Source organism: Staurois parvus, unplaced genomic scaffold (assembly GCF_062004578.1).
Source record: "Staurois parvus isolate SC_StPar_1 unplaced genomic scaffold, SC_StPar_1.0 ptg000437l, whole genome shotgun sequence".
In the NCBI taxonomy this organism is placed as follows: Eukaryota; Metazoa; Chordata; class Amphibia; order Anura; family Ranidae; genus Staurois; species Staurois parvus.
In genome coordinates, this window is record NW_028318233.1 from 979,658 (window position 1) to 1,001,034 (window position 21,377).

Here is a 21,377-nt window from a genome sequence, read left to right on the forward strand (position 1 = left end):
AGTCAGTTGGTCTCTGCCTTTCTGCGCCAACGTCCATCCTCAGACACTGTGGGCCCTGTGCGCTCGCGTTCCGCTGCCATGGCAGCAGGGGAGGGGTGGGGTGGTAGGAGCAGTGGCAGCTCCACCAGCAGCGGCTGCCTCAGTCTGCAGTCGATGATGAGTAGCTTTTTTTCACCAGCGCAGTGAGGAAACTACTAACCAGCCGCAGCAGCAGCAGCATCAGGTGGACCTGGAGCAGGACCTCAAACAAAAGGCTTGGGCCTACTTGGACAGCACCCTGCCAACCGAGGTAGACAATCCCCTTGACTACTGGGCAACGAAACTTGACCTTTGGCCCCAACTAGCTGAATTTGCCCTTGAAAGGCTGTCATGCCCGGCCAGTAGCGTGGCATCGGAGCGCGTGTTTAGTGCGGCAGGAGGTATTGTAACTCCGCGGAGGACACGACTGTCCACCCAAAGTGTGGAGAGACTCACGTTTGTGAAAATGAATCAGGCGTGGATTAGTCTGGATTTCAAGGGGATCCAGACTAATCCACGCCTCAATCCAGACTAATCAAGGGGATTGTCACTCCGTCCCTCCAGCGGAGCTCCGGCGGTTCGCAGCAGCCTGAGGCCTACCGCGGCACCCGAAGCCGCGGTGTTTCCTGCCAGCCGTGGCTGGAATCGCGGCGGGAATTGCGGCCGCGGCGGGACGCCTCCGCTGCTCCGGGAAGCTACCACCACCACCAACGGTCCTGCTAACCCAGGAGGGATCCACCGACGCTCCAGGACACCAGGTACTTCACCAGGGGCGCCCACTACCCACCAGGGAGCCCAACCACCATCACACCGCCAGCCTCCAGGGACTCACTCACTCAGGGATCCCACCATCCACCTGAAACCCCAAACCACCAGGGACCCTAAGCCACTATCCCTCCAGGGATCGCTACTACCCCACCAGGGATAGCACGGCCACCATCCCACCGGGGATCCCCTGCCCACCACCCCACCTGGGATTACCAGCCAGCCACCACACCAGGGAACGCTCGCCCAGCACCCTGATTTCCGGCACGCTATTCCCTCTGGCGACGCCCCGGCGACTAATGGCCCACCACGACCCTTGAAGCTGCGGTCTCTCCTACCGGCCGCAACAGATCACGGTTGAGCACAAACCACGCAGGGCCGACGATCGCTACCGCAACGCCCCGCTCGACTCTGATGACGGTCCTTCAACACCTTCAGCGCCTCACGACGCCGAGCCCTCAGCACCCGACTCCTGGCCTCAACAACCCCAGTCACCGAGCCGCCAGCATCACCAGTCGCCGTGCCTACCATCACCCCCAGCCATCGCACCCTACGACCCCTCCACTAGCCGAACCACCGTACCCACTGAAGACATGCCACAGCACCCATGGTCGCCAGCTTACTGCACCCACAGACTGCTGCCAACCAGCTGCCGCCCTCCACCCTCACTCTACCCCTACAGAAGGACTCAAATGACTCTCCCATGGTAACACAGATTCCCCACACACCTTGCCCTGACCTGTATCCCTTCACCTCCCCTGACCCAACTGTCACCGCACCCACCCCAACATGCCTCCTGCACTCCTCCTCCTCATTTTCCTCTCCACCATCCCAAAAATCGCCTCCCTCTACCCGCCTACCCCCCCAAAACAGCTCTACATTGCCCCTTCACTACTCCCCTCTCCCCACTACGGCACTCACCACCTCCTCCTGCTACTCCACTCCCCCGTCGACCCACGTGCCACCACTATCAGACCCACACGCTCCTACACTTCCCATGCCACCTTCCTCACCCTTCTCCTTCTCCTATCTGCTGGGGACATCTCCCCGAACCCTGGCCCCTCGCCACCTCACCCCTCCTCTAGGGACCCCCCTGCTCCCGCCAGCTGCCGTAACCCCCTCAACCTCATATCTGTGCCCCTTCTCCCCGCATCCATCCCCCCTCTCTCGGTTGCACTCCTGAACGCCCGCTCGGTCTGCAACAAACTTACTGCCATCCATGACCTCTTTATCTCCCGCTCCCTTAACCTCCTAGCCATCACCGAAACCTGGGTACAGGCCACTGACTCCACCTCCCCTGCGGCACTCTCCTATGGAGGTCTCGTCTGGTCCCATTCACCAAGACTGAGCGGTCACAAAGGTGGTGGGGTCGGCCTGCTCCTATCACCGCTGAGCACCTTCCAGGTCCTCCCTAATCCTCCCTCCCTAACTTTCTCCTCCTTCGAGGCTCACTGCATCCGGCTCTTCTCACCCACCCCCCTAAGGATCGCAGTGATCTACAGGCCTCCCGGATCCATACCCCGCTTCCTGGATGACTTCGCTGCCTGGCTTCCCTTCTTCCTCTCCTCTGAGCTACCAACCATCATCCTCGGGGACTTCAATATCCCCATCAATGACAACAGCCCGGCTACTTCCCAATTCCTCCACCTAACCTCCTCCTTCGCGCTCACACAGCACACTCAATCCTCCACCCACTTCATTGGGAACACCCTGGACCTCGTCTTCTCCCACCTCTGTACCCTCAACCAGTTCTCTAACACCCCCTTCCCTCTCTCCGACCACCACCTCCTCACGTTCTCCATCTCCCCTTCCCCTAACTCCCCCCCCCCAGAGCGCCAAACCATCACCAGCCGCAACCTTCGCAACCTGAACCCGGCCCCCCTCCACTCAGCTGCCGACCGCCTACACGACAGAATCCTTCCACTGTCTTGTCCTGACCTAGCCACTAACACGTACAACGACTCACTATCAGCTACCCTAGACTCTCTGGCACCCCTAACCACACGCTACATCAAACCCAGACCGCTCCAACCATGGCAGAACGACCACACTAAATGCCTCAAACGTCGCAGTCGTGCACTGGAGAGACTATGGCGCAAAACCAGGTCCCCCCGTTCATTCTCCCTCTACAAATCTGCCTTCCTCACTTACACCTCCTCCCTCCACGCCGCCAAGCAGGCTTACTTCGTAAACCTGATTAACACCCTCTCCTCCTGCCCTCGCCGACTCTTCTCCACCTTCAACTCCCTGCTCTCTCCCCCCCCTCCTCCACTCAGTACCTCACTCACCGCCCACGAGATTGCCACTCATTTCCACAATAAAATTGATGCTATCCGTCAGGACATAGTCAACTCGCAATCTACCTCCCCACCTAGCCTCCCCCCCCCTATCTCCCCCTCATCTCTTCCCTCCTCTGACCTCGCAACCGCACTGCCCCCCTCCACACCCAAGACCCCGCTTACCGTAACCCCACCAGCTCTGCACTCCTTCAGCCCCGCTACCACTGAGGAAGTCACCAGGGTCTTCTCTGAAGCCCGCCTCACTACCTGCCCCCTAGACCCTATCCCCTCTCGACTCCTCCAGTCACCCCCCTCTTCCCTCATCTGCTCCCTCACCCACATCTTCAATCTCTCCCTCTCTATCTGCTCCCTCACCCACATCTTCAATCTCTCCCTCTCTACCGGCGTATTCCCCTCCCCCCTAAAGCATGCGCACATCACCCCCATACTCAAAAAGCCCTCCCTGGACCCCTCTGACCCAAACAACCTCAGACCCATCTCCCTGCTGCCACTCACTTCCAAACTCCTGGAGCGCTTAGTCTACAACCGCCTAAGCGCCCACCTAACTGACAACAACCTCCTTGATCCACTACAGTCCGGCTTCCGTCCCCTACACTCCACCGAAACCGCCCTCCTCAAAATCACCAACGACCTACTTACCGCCAAAGCCAAAGGCGACTACTCTGTCCTCCTCCTCCTGGACCTCTCCGCGGCCTTCGACACAGTTGACCACCCCCTCCTCCTTAATAAACTATTCTCCCTTGGCGTCAGAGACACCGCTCTCTCCTGGTTCTCCTCTTACCTATCCCGACGCTCCTTCAGCGTTTCCTACAATGGTGCCACCTCCCCTTCCCTCCCCCTCTCTGTTGGGGTCCCCCAGGGCTCTGTCCTTGGACCCCTTCTCTTCTCCATCTACACCTCCTCCCTTGGCAAACTCATACACTCCCACGGCTTCAACTACCATCTCTATGCTGATGACACTCAAATTTACCTCTCCACCCCTCACCTCACCTCCACTTTCTCCGCCCGCATCACTCACCTCCTAAACGACATCTCTGACTGGATGTCGCTCCATTTCCTCAAACTCAACCTCTCCAAAACCGAGCTTCTCGTCTTCCCTCCTGCCCGCGCCCCCCCCCCCCATCCTATCCATCACTACTAACATCACCACCATCAATCCCGCCCCGCAAGCCAAAGTCCTTGGGGTCATTCTGGACTCTAACCTCTCCTTCCAACCTCATGTCAAATCACTGACAAACACATGCAGGCTCCACCTCCGCAATATCGCCAAAATACGCACCTTCCTTACCCCAGACACCGCTAAACTACTTGTGCACTCCCTGATTATCTCACGCCTTGACTACTGCAACTCCCTCCTCACCGGCCTACCACAGTGCAAACTCTCCCCGCTTCAGACCATCCTGAACTCAGCTGCCAGACTCATCCACCTCACCAGCCGCTCCACCTCTGCCACCCCCCTCTGCCTCTCCCTCCACTGGCTCCCTATCGCCCAACGCATCAAATTCAAACTACTCACTCTGACCTACAAAGCCATTCACAACACTGCCCCTAACTACCTCACCGACCTGATTCCCAAGTACCACCCTACCCGTACCCTTCGCTCTTCACAGGACCTCCTTCTATCTTGCTCCCTGGTCTCCTCCTCACACGCACGTCTGCAAGACTTCTCCAGGTCCTCCCCCATCCTCTGGAACTCACTACCCCAATCCATCAGACTGTCACCTTCCCTCCTCACCTTCAGGCGCTCCCTGAAAACCCACCTCTTCAGGGAAGCCTACCCCACCCTCACCTAACTGCTGCTCTCCTTCATTCCTCCTACCACTCCATCCCCCACAGCCACTTCCTCCTGTACCACTACCCCCTCCCTCCCAGATTGTAAGCTCGAAAGAGTAGGGCCCTCTTACCCCTCGTGTGCTGTTCGTAGCTGCTGTAATGTTTCATGTATTGTCCCCCCCTCTATTGTACAGCGCTGAGCAAACCCTTTGGCGCTATATAAACTCAATGTAATGTAATAATGTAATAATTTCAAACCACCAGTTCCTGACACAACTGACTAAATCCGCCATGAATCATGCCCCAAACATGTTATTAGGGACAAATGGAAGACCTCCACCTGATCCGTACATTTGTATATATATTTAATTGAGAGGCTGCTGGTCGGCCGACTCATGTTTTGCACATTTTTAATGACTTATACTCTGCAGGTCGGGCCCCTCATGAATTGGGGTTTTTAAATTATTTATACTTCGCTGGACGACCGTCACATGAATTGAACCTTTTTAATGACTTATACTCTGCTGGTCGGGCCCCTCATGAATTGGTGTTTTTAAATTATTTATACGTCGCTGGACGACTGTCACATGAATTTAAACTTTTTAATTATTTATAGTCGACCAGTTCCAGACCGATGGAATAGCAATTTTTTTAAATATTTATTTGACACGTGTTGTCCATCTCATCAATGAGGTGGACTGTTTATTTATTGGCCACGGTTTGGTCCCCTCATGTTTCTTACATTGTTAACTTGTTGTATCGGTCACGGTTTGGCCACATGTTTGGTTGTCTTGTTAAGATTTTCTGTAATGTACACAGTTACGCTTGACTTGTCGACTTTCCACAATCTACTAAGGTATAGCATCGCATCAAAGTTTTTTTTTTGGTCTAAACCATTTCTTATAATGTCAATTTGTAGGATACGCCGCTGTAAGGCGACCTACTTTTTTGTCACTGTGTAGACATCTATTTATAGGCCGATGTTTGGCCAGAAAGATATATTTAGTAATAACCTAGCCGTTCAAGCCGCTCACTGAACACCTCGGGAATTGCTTTGTATATCTGTCGCCTTAGGGGCCGCTGTCTGGCGACATAATTTTTTGTCACTGTGTAGACATCTATTTATAGGCCGATGTTTGGCCACAAAAATATATTTAGTAATAACCTAGCCGTTCAGGCAGCTCCCTGAACACCTCGGGAATTGCTTTGTATATCTGTCGCCTTAGAGGCCGCTGTCTGAACAGCTCATGAATTGCTTTCTATATGTGTCGCCTTTGAGGCCGCTGGCTGGACAGCTGATGAATTGATTTGTATATATGTACTTATTGTCCGCTGTCCGGACAGCTCATGAATTACTTTTTGTATATAGCCTTCCAAACCACTCTCAGAATAAGTCATGATATTCATGCTGTGTATAGCCTTATAGGCCAATGGTCAATCAAGTCATGATTGTTATAGTGTGTATAGCCTTATAGGCCGCTGTCTTTACAACTTTATAATTCCATGCAGTATATAGCCCTATCGGCCACTTTCTGGCATCCAGTTGCTGTAGCCCCCATCACCACACTGTGCCACGGGCCCCTGTACCGCCTTCTCATACTGCTGCCAGATCTATCCTCTGCCATGTGCGTCTTTGTAGTCTGCTCACGCTGCTGGGTTCCAGTTTTAAACCTAGGCCTGTGTATGGCTTCCGAATACTGCTGCCTCCACCGCCACCCTGCGTTATGTGCCTCTGTCGTCTGCTCACGCTGCTGACGGCTTCCGCTTTTTAACCTAGGCCTGTGTATGGCTTCCGAATACTGCTGCCTCCACCGCCACCCTGCGCCATGTGCCTCTGTCGTCTGCTCACGCTGCTGACGGCTTCCGCTTTTTAAACTAGTCCTGTGTATGTCTTCCGAATACTGCTGCCTCCACCGCCACCCTGCGCCATGTGCCACTTTCGGGTCTCCTCACACCTCTGCCAGGTCCATACTGATTCATGGCCCCCTGTACCGGCTCCTCATGAACGTGGTTCAGCGGGTTTGCATCACTTAACGGCAAATCGTTGACAAATGCTGGGACGTTCAGTGTTGTGCGCATTAAGCCAGACACCAAAGGGCAGCACAGACCTGTTATTACTCGCTCAAGCATGGCTGAACAAAACCAGTCTCTACCACAAATTGGACCCAGACCTACCCAGGGTCTCGTAACTAGATTGCACGGAGGAGTAGAGTCCGTTATCGGAATTAAATAGACAAAACGCCACACCAAAAAGAGTGGCCATTTCCAACACTTATTCCAGAAAGAGGAACAACCCGTTTCATATACGGCCCGTAGACGTTTCACATCTGCCACATTCAGTCGATTTAAGACGCAAGCTCCACTTCCTGTGGTCTCTGACCGTCGATATACCTCAAGTGTCAGCTTTGAAGCTATATTCCCTCCGGAGCACTGACACTGGTGCCCTTCCATCAACATGCCTTTAAGTTTCAGTTTTCAACCATATTCCCCACAGAAGCCAAACTCTTGGGTATCCCAGAAGCTGCTCAGCGGGTCAGGGCAATAAAGCTCCCGGTTCGCAGGTTGTTCCGTCTTATGGATGGAAGTACGACGGTATATGATCCTCTTCGCACCCACGGCATTACCTCATAAAATTTCTGCATTGCATCTGCAATCACAACGCTGACTTCCCGGATCGCCACTCAGCCATTGGACTCTTGATAGTCGTCTCCCCACACGGCTGCTGGGGGGACTTTTTAACCTAGGCCTGTGTATGGCCTTCAATTGAAGCTGCTTCCGCTCCGCCACTCTGCCATTGGACTCTTGATAGACGTCTCCCCACGCTGCTGCTGGGGGGACTTTTTAACATAGGCCTCTGTATGGCCTTTAATTGAAGCTGCTTACGCTCCGCCACTCTGCCATGGGCCTCTTGGGTATCCCAGAAGCTGCTCAGCGGGTCAGGGCAATAAAGCTCCCGGTTCGCAGGTTGTTCCGTCTTATGGATGGAAGTACGACGGTATATGATCTTCTTCGCACCCACGGCATCACCTCATAGAATCTCTGCATTGCATCTGCAATCACAAAGCTGACTTCCCGGATCGCCACTCAGCCATTGGACTCTTGATATTCGTCTCCCCACACTGCTGCTGGGGGGACTTTTTAACCTAGGCCTGTGTATGGCCTTCAATTGAAGCTGCTTCCGCTCCGCCACTCTGCCATTGGACTCTTGATAGTCGTCTCCCCACGCTGCTGCTGGGGGGACTTTTTAACATAGGCCTCTGTATGGCCTTTAATTGAAGCTGCTTACGCTCCGCCACTCTGCCATGGGCCTCTTGGGTATCCCAGAAGCTGCTCAGTGGGTCAGGGCAATAAAGCTCCCGGTTCGCAGGTTGTTCCGTCTTATGGATGGAAGTACGACGGTATATGATCTTCTTCGCACCCACGGCATCACCTCATAGAATTTCTGCATTGCATCTGCAATCACAACGCTGACTTCCCGGATCGCCACTCAGCCATTGGACTCTTGATAGTCGTCTCCCCACACTGCTGCTGGGGGGACTTTTTAACCTAGGCCTGTGTATGGCCTTCAATTGAAGCTGCTTCCGCTCCGCCACTCTGCCATTGGACTCTTGATAGTCGTCTCCCCACGCTGCTGCTGGGGGGACTTTTTAACATAGGCCTCTGTATGGCCTTTAATTGAAGCTGCTTACGCTCCGCCACTCTGCCATGGGCCTCTTGGGTATCCCAGAAGCTGCTCAGCGGGTCAGGGCAATAAAGCTCCCGGTTCGCAGGTTGTTCCGTCTTATGGATGGAAGTACGACGGTATATGATCTTCTTCGCACCCACGGCATTACTTCGTAGAATTTCTGCATTGCATCTGCAATCACAACGCTGACTTCCCGGATCGCCACTCAGCCATTGGACTCTTGATAGTCGTCTCCCCACACTGCTGCTGGGGGGACTTTTTAACCTAGGCCTGTGTATGGCCTTCAATTGAAGCTGCTTCCGCTCCGCCACTCTGCCATTGGACTCTTGATAGTCGTCTCCCCACGCTGCTGCTGGGGGGACTTTTTAACCTAGGCCTGTGTATGGCCTTCAATTGAAGCTGCTTCTGCTCCCCCACTCTGCCATTGGACTCTTGATAGTCGTCTCCCCACACTGCTGCTGGGGGGACTTTTTAACATAGGCCTCTGTATGGCCTTCAATTTAAGCTGCTTACGCTTCGCCACTCTGCCATGGGCCCCTGTACCGCCTCCTCTTGCTGCTGCCAGGTCCAGAGTGTGTCATGGGTCCCTGTACGGCCTCCCATTGCTGCTGACTTCATCGCCAGACTCTGCCATGTGCCACTTTCAGGTCTCCTTACACTGTTGGTGGGTTCCATTTTGTGATAGGGTGCTGTATGGCCTTCCATTGCTGCTGCCTCCACCGCCACCCTGCGCCATGTGCCTCTGTCGTCTGCTCACGCTGCTGACGGCTTCCGCTTTTTAACCGAGGCCTGTGTTTGGCTTCCGAATACTGCTGCATCCACCGCCACCCTGCGCCATGTGTCTCTGTCGTCTGCTCACGCTGCTGACGGCTTCCGCTTTTTAACCTAGGCCTGTGTATGGCTTCAGAATAATGCTGCCTACACCGCCACCCTGCGCCATGTGCCTCTGTCGTCTGCTCACGCTGCTGCCAGGTCCATACTGATTCATGGCCCCCTGTACCAGCTCCTCATGAATGTGGTTCAGCGGGTTTGCATCACTTAACGGCAAATCGTTGACAAACGCTGGGACGTTCAGTGTTGTGCGCATTAAGCCAGACACCAAAGGGCAGCACAGACCTGTTATTACTCGCTCAAGGATGGCTGAACAAAACCAGTCTCTACCACAAATTGGACCCAGACCTGCCCAGGGTCTCGTAAGTAGATTGCACGGAGGAGTAGAGTTCGTTATTGGAATTAACTGTGAGGGACTTTTAAACCTAGGCCTGTGTATGGCCTTCAATTGAAGCTGCTTCTGCTCCGCCACTCTGCCATTGGACTCTTGATAGTCGTCTCCCCACGCTGCTGCTGGGGGGACTTTTTAACATAGGCCTCTGTATGGCCTTCAATTTTAGCTGCTTACGCTCCGCCACTCTGCCATGGGCCCCTGTACCGCCTCCTCATGCTGCTGCCAGGCCCGTAATCTGCCATGGGCCCCCGTACCGACTCCTCATGCTGCTGCCAGGCCCGTAATCTGTCATGGGCCCCTGTACCGCCTCCTCATGCTGCTGCCAGGTCCAGAGTGTGTCATGGGTCCCTGTACGGCCTCCCATTGCTGCTGTCTCCATCGCCACACTCTGCCATGTGCCACTTTCAGGTGTCCTCACACTGCTGGTGGGTTCCATTTTGTCATAGGGTGCTGTATGGCCTCCCATTGCTGCTGCCTCCACCGCCACACTGTGGCTCCACACTCTGGTTTTGGCCCCGTGACTGCCCAAATGAGTGAAGTGTGCGGTGATTCTAAGATCGACGGCACTCATCTGCATGTCATACTGACTGACAGTATTATTTCTCTTCCCCAGCAGACTCCAAGGGCATTTAAATTAAAGGTACAGTGTTCTGCACTAATATAAAGGCTCTCTGAAGCCTAGAAACACCCTTTTTATAAGTTAAATTCGCAGCGAATATATTCGGCTCGAAGCGAATTTATTCGGCGAATTCGGCGAATCAGCCGAACCGAATTTTTGAATAATTCGCTCATCTCTAGAAATCATGTTACACAGACTGTAGTGTGTTTCTGCAAAACACTGAGGAAAACGCTTATGTGTGAACCAAAGGTAAAGGTGGAAAAAGTTCTGAAATTATTTATCTTTGTCTCATTTTTTTACATCACAGAAACCTGACATTTTAATAGGGGAGTGTAGACTTTTTATATCCACTGTATGTTAACCGGAGTAGCATACAGACACATGTACATACATATTAGTTTTACCTGACAACTTTAGGCGTATTGGCTTGGGTCCTCATACATCCAGAATCCTATCCATCAAATTGCTACCCAACTTTGCCAATGTTCATTTGACACACCCAGAAATGTGCAACTGTAGCAAAGATGAAAGTGGACATGTTTGATAAATATTTACAATCTCTGTTACTATTTTTGTATTGGATTGTTTTGTGTTTTTTTTCCTTTTTGCTTACCTTTGTGTTTCTGTTTTAGTTAGCAATAGCCAAGAATAATATTATCAAATTGCAAGAGGAAAACCATCAATTAAGGAACGACAATGCCATGATTTTCATGAAAGCTCATCAACATCTAGAGGTAGAAATATTTTTTTTCCACAAACAGATGTTATTATTCTGACATACTTGATCATTTAAAAGTAAGGGCCCACGCCACTCCTGTCTTCTGTCATATACAGGGAAGCCAGGGATAATATCAACCATACCATTAACCTGCTTTCCTTGGCTCAATGCAGATTGATCCCATCTTGCTGTCAGACAGTTGAGCAGAGCAGGCCATCGACTGGGTACATTGGTCATTCCTGAAGCTATCCTTCTACAGTTAAACATGGGATATACCTTTTATAGCAAAGGTTTGGACCCTCTACACTGACCCCATGGCTAGGATTCTCCTTAATTATACTGTCTGCACCTATGTCTATGTTTAACAACAAAAGACAGAGTTGACTCCTGTCCCTATTATATGTTCTTATGGTGGAGCATTTTGGTAGTGACCATCAGAAATAACCCTTCTATTCAAGCTTACAGATCAGAATCCATCATCATAAATGTGGGTTGTATGCAGATGATCTGCTTTTTTATACTGGATATACACTCACCAGCCACGTTATTAGGTACACCTGTTCAATTGCTTGGTACCATAAATTGCTAATCAACCAATCACATGGCAGCAACTCAGTGCATTTAGGCATCTAGATGTGATAAAGACAATGTACTGAGGCTGAAACCGAGTATAAGAATGGGGAAGAAAGGGGATTATTTATTTATTTCAGGTACTTATATAGCACCGTCAATTTATGCAGCGCTTTACATACATATATTGTACATTCACATCAGGGATTAAAATGACTTTGAATGTGGCATGGTTGTTGCTGCCAGACGGGCTGGTCTGAGTATTTAAAAAAAACTGCTGATCTACTGGGATTTTCACCCACAACCATCTCTAGGGTTTACAGAGAATGGTCCGAAAAAGAGAAAATATCCAGTGAGTGGCAGTGGTGTGGACGAAAATGCCTTGTTGATGTCAGAGAAGAATGGGCAGACTGGTTCGAGATGATAGAAAGGCAACAGTAACTCATGTCAATATGGACCAAAATCCCTGAGGAATGTTTCCAACACCTTGTTGAATCTATTCCACAAAGAATTAAGGCAGTTCTGAAGGCAAAAGGGGGTCCAACCCGGTACTAGCAAGGTGTACCTAATAAAGTGGCCGGTGAGTGCATCTTCCCCCTTGACTATGCTGTCCAGTGTCCTAAAAGAATATAATAGATTTGGTGACCTTGGAAGTGAATGTCCTAAAAATGTACCTCTTCCCCCGTGAGACAACAAAAAAAAAGCCTGTCTAGAAGAAAAATGTAAAACTACTATCTTGGCGGTAATGCAGCCCCACTAATATACTGTGTAACATGTTATCCTCCTCCTATGACTTGTGCTGGGGCTGACTACAACATAAAAGTACATATCTGCATATCTGGTGAAGTTTCAGCATAATACAACCATTTTGGCAAAGTTTTCTTTGTACCTTTTACTTTATACAATCTACACAAGTGAAAATATCTACTGAGATCACTTTGCTGTCTCTGCTGCCTGGTTCGAATAAGAGCATTAAAGCGGATGTTAGCTTTTGCCTTGTCACGACCTAAACAATTATTTCCAGAATGTGGAAAGCCACAGAAACTCAATTATTCTTTTACATTACGATGTGGACTACTATTGTAAATGACTTATCATCGATGGAGCACCTGCTGGCAGGTGACATAGATTGTAGGGATTGTTTTCAGCCAGACTGATCGATGCATACTGTTTTTTTATTCTACTGTCAATGTTAGATTCATAAAGCCTTTTTGAACAACACCAGCTCTAGTCATTGTTGAATGACATTCTTTCCTCTGCTTCCTTGATACCTTCAGCCTACTAGCTTCTGTGTCCCTTTACGGTAGTTACCTGTTGATATGGAGCTCCGTGCCACACTGCCCTCCTCCCTCCTTCCCTCATGCTTTGCTTTTTCTTGTACTTTTGCACAGATTCAGTCTCTAGACTTATATCTGTGCTTAGTATTCATGTCTCCCAAGTTCTTGCAATGAAATGCTGGTTCCTGAACATTTCCATGTGTGGCGAGCATTACATGTTTATATAAAGATTTTCCCAGGTATTTTTTGCTATATTTTAGCAAAGGTGAAAATAATTCCTACAAAGCTGTTTACTGGTAGTTCATAAAAACTTTCCACCCATTTTATTAATTAAAATTTTTTGCCACTTGTCTACTTTTCATAATTTTTTTTCCATCTACTTCATCCCTGCAACTTTTCATGTTAGATTGTAATCATGAGGTTTACACACAGGCAGCCAAGGCCAGTATTGAAGCGGAGCAGATATACAGACAGCATACAAGACATGGGCTGAATGATATCTTTACTGACATATGTACGCATCATGAAGACGCACAGCTGAGACAGGTGGGTATGACTGCATAGCCAGTCATTGCACTGATAAATACAACCACTGAGATTGTAGATGCATGGCTTTCCCCTTGTTAAGTTCATAATATATAAAGGATGGCTACAAAAACATGGAAGCGAATAACCAGAAACCCTGAAATTGTATGTAAGCAAGCCTATAATTTCTCATCACTTCCTGACTATTTGACAGCTGCCAGACAGAATAGGAACAGGGGACTAACAGCAATAAAACCTGGTATATTTAGTAGGGTAAAAAAGGTTTAGAAATATTATCATGTTTTTATTGCTACATATTGGCATGTTGGTTATAGCTTTCATTTTATATTTCACAGTTAAGTTTTTAGTTCAGTGTAACATTTAGATATATAAAGATATATGACTTTGTCAGAAAATTATCTTTGTTGCTTTTGTGACTGCACAACATTTTTCTGTTCTCTTTTTTTTCCACCATCTCAGGAATCAGACACTGACCTTGAGCCAGTAAGAGTGCAGCATGAGATTGAACTTGCAGTTAAGTTGTTGGAGAAAGACATTTTAGAAAAGCAAGATACTCTCATTGGTCTAAAAGAGCAACTGGAAGAAGTAAAGGCAATTAACTTTGAGATGTACCAGAAAATGCAGGTAAAGGGGCTTGCGGAAACATTCTTTAAGATTCATTCACACCTAAGTGTTGTGGCTTATTAATACACATTCTTTCCGCATGAGCTAATGTCCGTTGCATATAGGCACTATATTCATTATGAATGGGCTCACAACGGATGAAAAGACATTCATGACCCTTTTTGGCAACACAGTGCAGGACTACACACAAGTGTGAATGGGCCCTTAACTCTGCTATTCATTAATCCGCACTTCATTGTTCATTTTCTATCCTGTAACTTCCTGCAGTTGATTGTGTTCTCCTCATTCACTTGATTTGTAAAATTTAGAGCAAATTATGTACTTGTATACAATGACTTGCTCCTGCTCCCTTAACTGGAGGTCATGCTCAAAAAGGAAAGCATTCCAGTGTGGGGCCCAGTCAGTGCAGATGTGGTACAAAGACTCCACCGAACTGAAGAGGGAAATCTCACCCATCTAGTGTAGATAACTCTAGAAGTGCCAAAGTTTAATCTGTTATAGGAGAGTAGCCTAACAAAAATCAGTGAATGGAGGGGGGGGGGAATAAATTAGGGATGCTAAGCCAATCTCCTATGAACTCTTATGCCAGCTCTCTGTGAGTTCTATATACAGTAATGCCTTCCCCCATTAGATGCATTCTGTAGCTTTGCCTTGGATGACCACATTGACTCAAAAGTATAAGTAAACATGCATTTTTTAACCCCCTGATATTGTTGCTTTAAAGTACATGTAAGCCCAGACTCTGAAATCTCAATTTAACCTGTAGGGTGGCAATTTGCTGTCTCTGGTTTCAAGTTCTGCCTCTGTGAAAGCACTCAGTCACAAGGGCTTCTCATGCTGACTAATATGTAGGCATGGTCCACTGTTGTCACCATAAGGAAATAGTGCCAACACCAACACACTCAAGAATGCCATGTATCCATCACTGGAATGCATGTAGACAGAAGGTGGCTGCAGATCACAAGCATGGAGATGCAAAACGGATGTAAAAAGTAGGTTAAAAAAAAAACAAAAAAACGTTCTTGCTGCCCATAGCAGTCATTCACATCTTCCTTCTTACTTAATGGAAAAAAATTGCTGTAGGTAGACAAAAGTAGTCTGCAGAGTAAAAGTACTGGTATCAAGTCAACTGTGGTGTTGCACATCGAGCATGTAATCCACTGGGATTTAATAAATTATTCTAAAGCATTTCTAAACTAAATATAAAATATTTGATTGAATCTCTGCTTGACATGCAGTGTTCGGAAGAGGAAGCCAAAAAAAGAGATGTGATTGATGAGCAGGATGGGAAGTCTTCCCAAATGTCAGCTTGCAGAAAACCATATGAAGAGAGGTAAGAAAATGCATGGAGTATCTATCTTTTGTAAAGTAAGATTTTTGTATTTGTCATAAAAATTATTTTCTAGGAGTCCATTTAGGGTCAAAGAAAGTCTTCAACCTTTAGGGTTTTACTGCCACCTACAGGAGGATGTAAACTCTCAAACAAACTGTAGGCCAGCCCTCAATAACCCCTTCAGCATGATCTTAATGGATAAGTTCACCTTTTTACAAAAAATAATAAATACACATTTTTTTGCAGTTAAAAAAACATGCATTTTCTATTTTTTGTTTTAGAAGCCTGTAAAGCATTGCACCTGCGATCAGTAGATCACAGGTGCCATGCAGGTCTTCTGCAGATTGTCAGTGTAATCAGTCTGCTTGTACCTCATACAAGCAGACAGTTTTACACTGACAGGAGGAATGAATTAACTACCACAGTGCTCAGCATAACCGTGGTAGTTCATTGAGAACTACAAGCTGACAGCCGCAAAGGTTGTTGGTACTTTTAGTTCATTTATTCATAGCGATCTGTGAATCAATGACTCGGCCGTGCAGGGGCTGTGGCAGTGAGTACAGGGAGAAGATGCCACAAAGAGGAGGGGATCGGGGGGAGAGAGTTCTGAGGCTAAACATGTTATACCCCAAATATGGGTGTAACATGTAACATGGTCAGAGAGGTGAACTTATCCCTTAAAGCAGATGGATGGGACCTATGGCCCTCAATGGACTACAAAAAAAAATGATTTTACAGAAAGTTAAAAAAAATACTGTTTTCTTACTTATCCATTGAGGGACACAGGAAGTCTTAAGCCTGTCTAAAAGTGTTGAAATGAGTGTTAGGCTTCCAACAGGCCCCAGAAAATATTAGAAAACCAAGGACTTCCTGCAGCTGAAAGCCCTACCTGAAGGAACTTACGCTGGAAGCTGGCAGTGTCAACCTGATAGAACTTTGAGAGAGTGAAAATAGAAGACCAGGTGGAAGCCTTACATATCTGGGAAACAATTGCTTGATAGGGTTTTCTTTTCTTTCCCCCTGCATGATCAGATGTTTTCAGACTTTACAGTCTCTTGTGGTCAGGGAGTCTTCTTTTACTGGCACTAGCTATGTACAGTATTTCTCTTCCCCAAAGACTGGTTTAATATAGAAACATCAGTGAAATAAACATTCCATTAGGGCTCATTCCTTTGCAGTACTGCCAGGCCGTACAGTAGTATCTGCCACCATTTCCATTAATTTTAATGAGGAACATATTTCCTTGCTGGCTTGCAAAATGACAGGTTCTCAGTTAGGGCCTATGGAGAAAAGGCTCTGCATGCATAGTACCATACAGCCCACTGGTACTGGGGAGAATAAAAGAGTTTTGCATGGTGACCTGAGGTCTGGAGTAGAGGTGAGGATGAGTACAGATAACATGAGGTTGGAACTGGCTACGCATTATTGAAAGGTATTATTTAAGCACTGTTTACCAAGTTGATACATTCTAAAAAGTGGTTACATTGTTTAATAATAAAACTACAACATTTCCTAATAAACTTAATTTGTTTTCTCTCTTTTTTTGTTTCCATTTTATTTATTTTCCCCTTATTTTGAAACCATTTTATAACAAACAGCGATAAAGATGTTTTAAGCCAATCTAGGAACATTGAAATAACGTATGTGAAGGCTGCAAGTGTTGAATCCGCCCCCCAATATAAACTTATTAAAGATATATCATTCTAGCACTGTATGACCAAATATGCATTATACAGTAATTTTATTAACATCTATGATATATTGTAAAATATATGTACTACAATATCTAACTAACCTATATGTTTGTTATTAAACATATTTATACAGACACTCTAGAAAACAGTATATATAAATATATTATTTTGTGTACTACAGTAAGTGCTCCAGGTTCTCATTGGATAGTAAAAAATGTATTTGTATTTCAACCTGGTCATTTTAGTTTTATTTTAACTTTGCCCGCTTATGTCTGTTTAACATACTTTTAAGTTTTACCTATTTACACCCAAATAATTTGCACTCCAGCAAAGAACACATTAATCAGAAGGATGTCAGGCTCCATATTGTGGTGCTGTAACTTGAACATAAAATGAGGATTCATGACAAGTCATTGTGATGTATTTTTATTTTATTTTTTCTTTTATATATAGCAAAGGAGACCTCTTTATTAGGAAAATCAAGTCCAGTGAGAGTATTGGTCTTCCTCCTATACAAGGCCAGAGATACATTACTAGGAGACAAAGCTAGGAAGCTTCTCTCATTTGGGAGAGTATCAATTGTGTAGGAACCTCCTAGCTGCTGGCCTATTCTCCTTCCCCTCAATAAAGTTGGTTCCCATATTATACAATTGTGTAAAAATATGGGTTGCTACAGGTAATACATACCTGCAGATTCTGGAATGTCCCAAAGAAGCACCCCAACATAGAGATGTGCTTTCTTTTTTCCGAGAGCAGTTCTTTTACCCTTTTGCCTTCATAGTAGGGGAGCCAAAAAGCACATGTGATATACACCTTGTGTAAACAGTGCATAGCTTAGAGAATCAAATAATATAGTAAAAAAGGCACCAACAGTATTCTCAAAGTAAGTATATTCCTATTATCCCAAAATAATAAAAATATTAAAGTGACAATCTGTGCTTGCCAGTGGATCAAACAACGCTGCAGTACTAATAATTAGGAAATCACTAAAGCTGACCATAAAGCTGGCAATCTGATTGTAAAATTTCTTTTAGATTTACCAAAACTATGTAATAAGAGGACAAACCTAAGCAATCAATTTGTATCTAGTTAGGCAGGCCCTTGTACTACATACACTGCTCAAAAAAAGTGAAAGGAACACTTTGAAAACACATCACATCTCAATGGGGAAAAATATCATGCTGGATATATATACTGATATGGACTGGGTAATGTGTTGAGAATGTAAGGATGCCCCATCATTTGATGGAAATGAAAATGATCAACCTACAGAGGACTGAATTCAAAGACAACCCGAAAATCAAAGTAAAAAAATGATGCAGCAGACTAGTCCATTTTGCTGAAATTTCATTGCAGCACCTCAAAATGGTACTCAGTAGTTTGTATGGCCCCCACGCGCTTGTATGCTTGCCAGACATCGGGGCATGCTCCTAATGAGATGATGGATGGTGTCCTGGGGTATTTCCGCCCAGATCTCGACAAGGGCATCATTGAGTTCATGGACAGTCTGAGGTGCAACCTGGTGGTGTTGGATGGACCGAAACATGATATCCCAGAGGTGTTCTATTGGATTTAAATGAGGCGAGCGTGGGGGCCATTTAATGGTATCAATGCCTTTATCCTCCAGGAACTGCCTGCAAACTCTCATCACATGAGGCCGGGCATTGTCGTGTACCAGGAGGAACCCAGGACCCACTGCACCAGTGTAGGATCTGACAATGGGTCCAAAGATTTCATCCCGATACCTAATGGAAGTCAGGGTGTCATTGTCTAGCCTGTACTAGTAAAAAAAAAACATCAGAAAAGATGAGTAGGGTAAAAAATGTCAGTGGCTTCCACCTGTAAAACCATTCCTGTTTTGGGGGTTATCTCACTGTTGCCCATCTAGTGCACCTGTTGTTAATTTCATTAACACAAAAGCAGCTGAAATGGATTAACAATCCCCTCTGCTACTTAACTGACCAGATCAATATCCCAGGAGTTTAATTAACTTGATGCTATACTCTGGTTAAAAAGTGTTCCTTTAATTTTTTTGAGCAGTGTAGTTGATGGCAGATCTAAAGTAGATTGTACAATTAGATAGTATAGTGTATTGCCAGCCTAAGACTGCTTCACAACAGATTCCTCAGTGTAAAGTCCCATAAAATAAACAATGTTGTACAATTATTCAGTAACTAAATGAAATAAAATATAAATTCTAAGTCTGCTGCGTGTTCAGTCCAGTAGAATATATCCTCGTAGAAACGTCACAGAAACAGAAGGCAGTATATGTATAATGCTAAAGCAAAACAATGTCCTTATAGAACTGATTTCCTGTGGGAAAGTCATCCGAGCCGATTCACTGTTAATGACACTATCCCCCTTAGGAGTGTAGTCGTTGGTAAACCAATAATGGTAGTTGCAGTGAGAGACACAATTTGCTTTTGTGGTGAGCTGCCTAGGACACTGTTTACTTGTGCCCAGTAAGTTTTCAGTCTGTATGGAAGAAGAAATTGTGCATGCTAGAGGCTGATAAAGAGTCAGCCGTCAGTCATTGGTTTAGGAGAATATGTAATTCCCCTTCTTCTAATACCTGTGGCCCTTACTCTTCTAAACATTCCTACTTTTGTCTCAGTAGGGTAGCAATCCTTATGTGTAATAAATTAAACTATTTATTGTGCCTTCTTTAAAAGTCAAAAACATAATCTTAAATAAAGTCCTATTAAACATCATGTGAGGCTGCCTGTTGTTAAAAAATGTTTTATATGAAAAGAGGAATAAAAAAACACTAACATACCACCGTCACTCTTGTACAGGAGTTGTAACAAACCTGTACGTAAAGATAAAACACAAACATTTAAACGCAAGGGTTTCAGATAGTTCATATTATACTGTAGATCCAACCTGTTTCTATTATATTGTCTCCCCCTCTGGCAACTTTATAGACTTTCTCTAATGCTCAAAAGTGCCTTGTACATTACTGGCGTGTAACTGTTTTTAGTGTGTTTCTGTTTATATTTTAGAATGCCTAGGTGTTCTTTCATACAGCATGTACTTTAAGTTCTCACCTTGTAAGATTTATGTACTGTTTTTCACATGGACATTGTATGTGGTGTAGCACACCTTTAGTGTAACAAGTTAATAACTCTTTTATAGTAAACCTTTCTTTTGTGTTAATTAAAATTAAATGTTTTCTTATTTGCAGTTCCATATTTCATTATCATACATCTGCAGGCCATATGTTTTATACATCTCACAATACTGCCCTTAACAGATAGTATAGTAAATCTTTTTGTCTGTGGCTCTTATCTAGTAAGATAGGGGTGATATTTAGAGACAGATCGGGTATTTTCTATTTGAAAACAAACCTTGGACTTTTACATTCAGAAATTGAACTTTTTATGTTCAATTAAGTAGATTCAAAGCAATCTACTGTTTATATCTTCAATTTTTCTGGGGCTAGATTATACTTAGGAACCATCCATTTTCTTAGATACTCCGACTGATTGATCTTTTTTGGTATCTACAAACACAGTTCTATATATTGTTTTATATCTTTGTCATCAAAACCTATAGACTGATCAGATATAATATTAGGAACACTGACAGGTAAAGTATGTAATATTGATTATCTCATTACAATGCCATTTGAAAGTGGGTGGGATATATTAGGCAGCAAGTGAGGATGTTGTCCCAGAAGTTGATCTGTTAAAAGCAGAAAAAAATTGGCAAGTGTAATGTTTTACCGACTTTGACAATTAAAATGTTTACTGCCTCTTTGCAGAAGGCTACCATATTATAAACTTTATTACATTCTTGTCTGGGCATGGCAGCAACATTTTCTAAAGGTCAGAAATACTACAGCAGATTCTGCTAGAGATGTGCATGTTTCTTAACCTCGATGTCCCTCCTGCACTGTCCCCTGCAATATCCTCCGGCGGATGTCGGCATCTGTCTTCTGGGTTCCGTTCCCTGCGACGTCGGGACGTACAGAGGATGGAACTGGCGGGAATTTTGAAAGTTGTAAAAGTGACATTCACTAAATTTACTAAAATAACATAGTAAAACATTACTGTATCAAAGCATTTCACATACATTTTGTCCCGAGTGCTTTTTCCTGTCCCTGCCTGCATTTTTACTGTTCTTTCTGCCTGGAAACTGAGAAATGTCCATGGTGTCCAAAAAGCGTCCCTTTAGGTCAAAAGCGGTTTTAGACCATCTAGAGAACAGCGATAGTAAATTAGAACTACT

At 46.0% G+C, this 21,377-nt stretch overlaps 1 protein-coding gene across 1 annotated transcript in view; it reads left to right on the forward strand.

The window, feature by feature from the left end:
- Positions 1-20,324, forward strand: part of RUFY2 (RUN and FYVE domain containing 2) — a 69,102-nt gene extending 48,778 nt beyond the window's left edge. Inside the window, exons 10-14 of the mRNA XM_089687744.1 lie at positions 11,018-11,119; positions 13,383-13,496; positions 13,956-14,120; positions 15,359-15,453; positions 17,052-20,324. Of these exons, the coding sequence (XP_089543870.1) occupies positions 11,018-11,119; positions 13,383-13,496; positions 13,956-14,120; positions 15,359-15,453; positions 17,052-17,160 (585 nt within the window). The 3' untranslated portion in view covers positions 17,161-20,324. The remainder of the gene's footprint in view (positions 1-11,017; positions 11,120-13,382; positions 13,497-13,955; positions 14,121-15,358; positions 15,454-17,051) is intronic.
- The last annotated feature ends 1,053 nt before the right edge of the window (positions 20,325-21,377 follow it).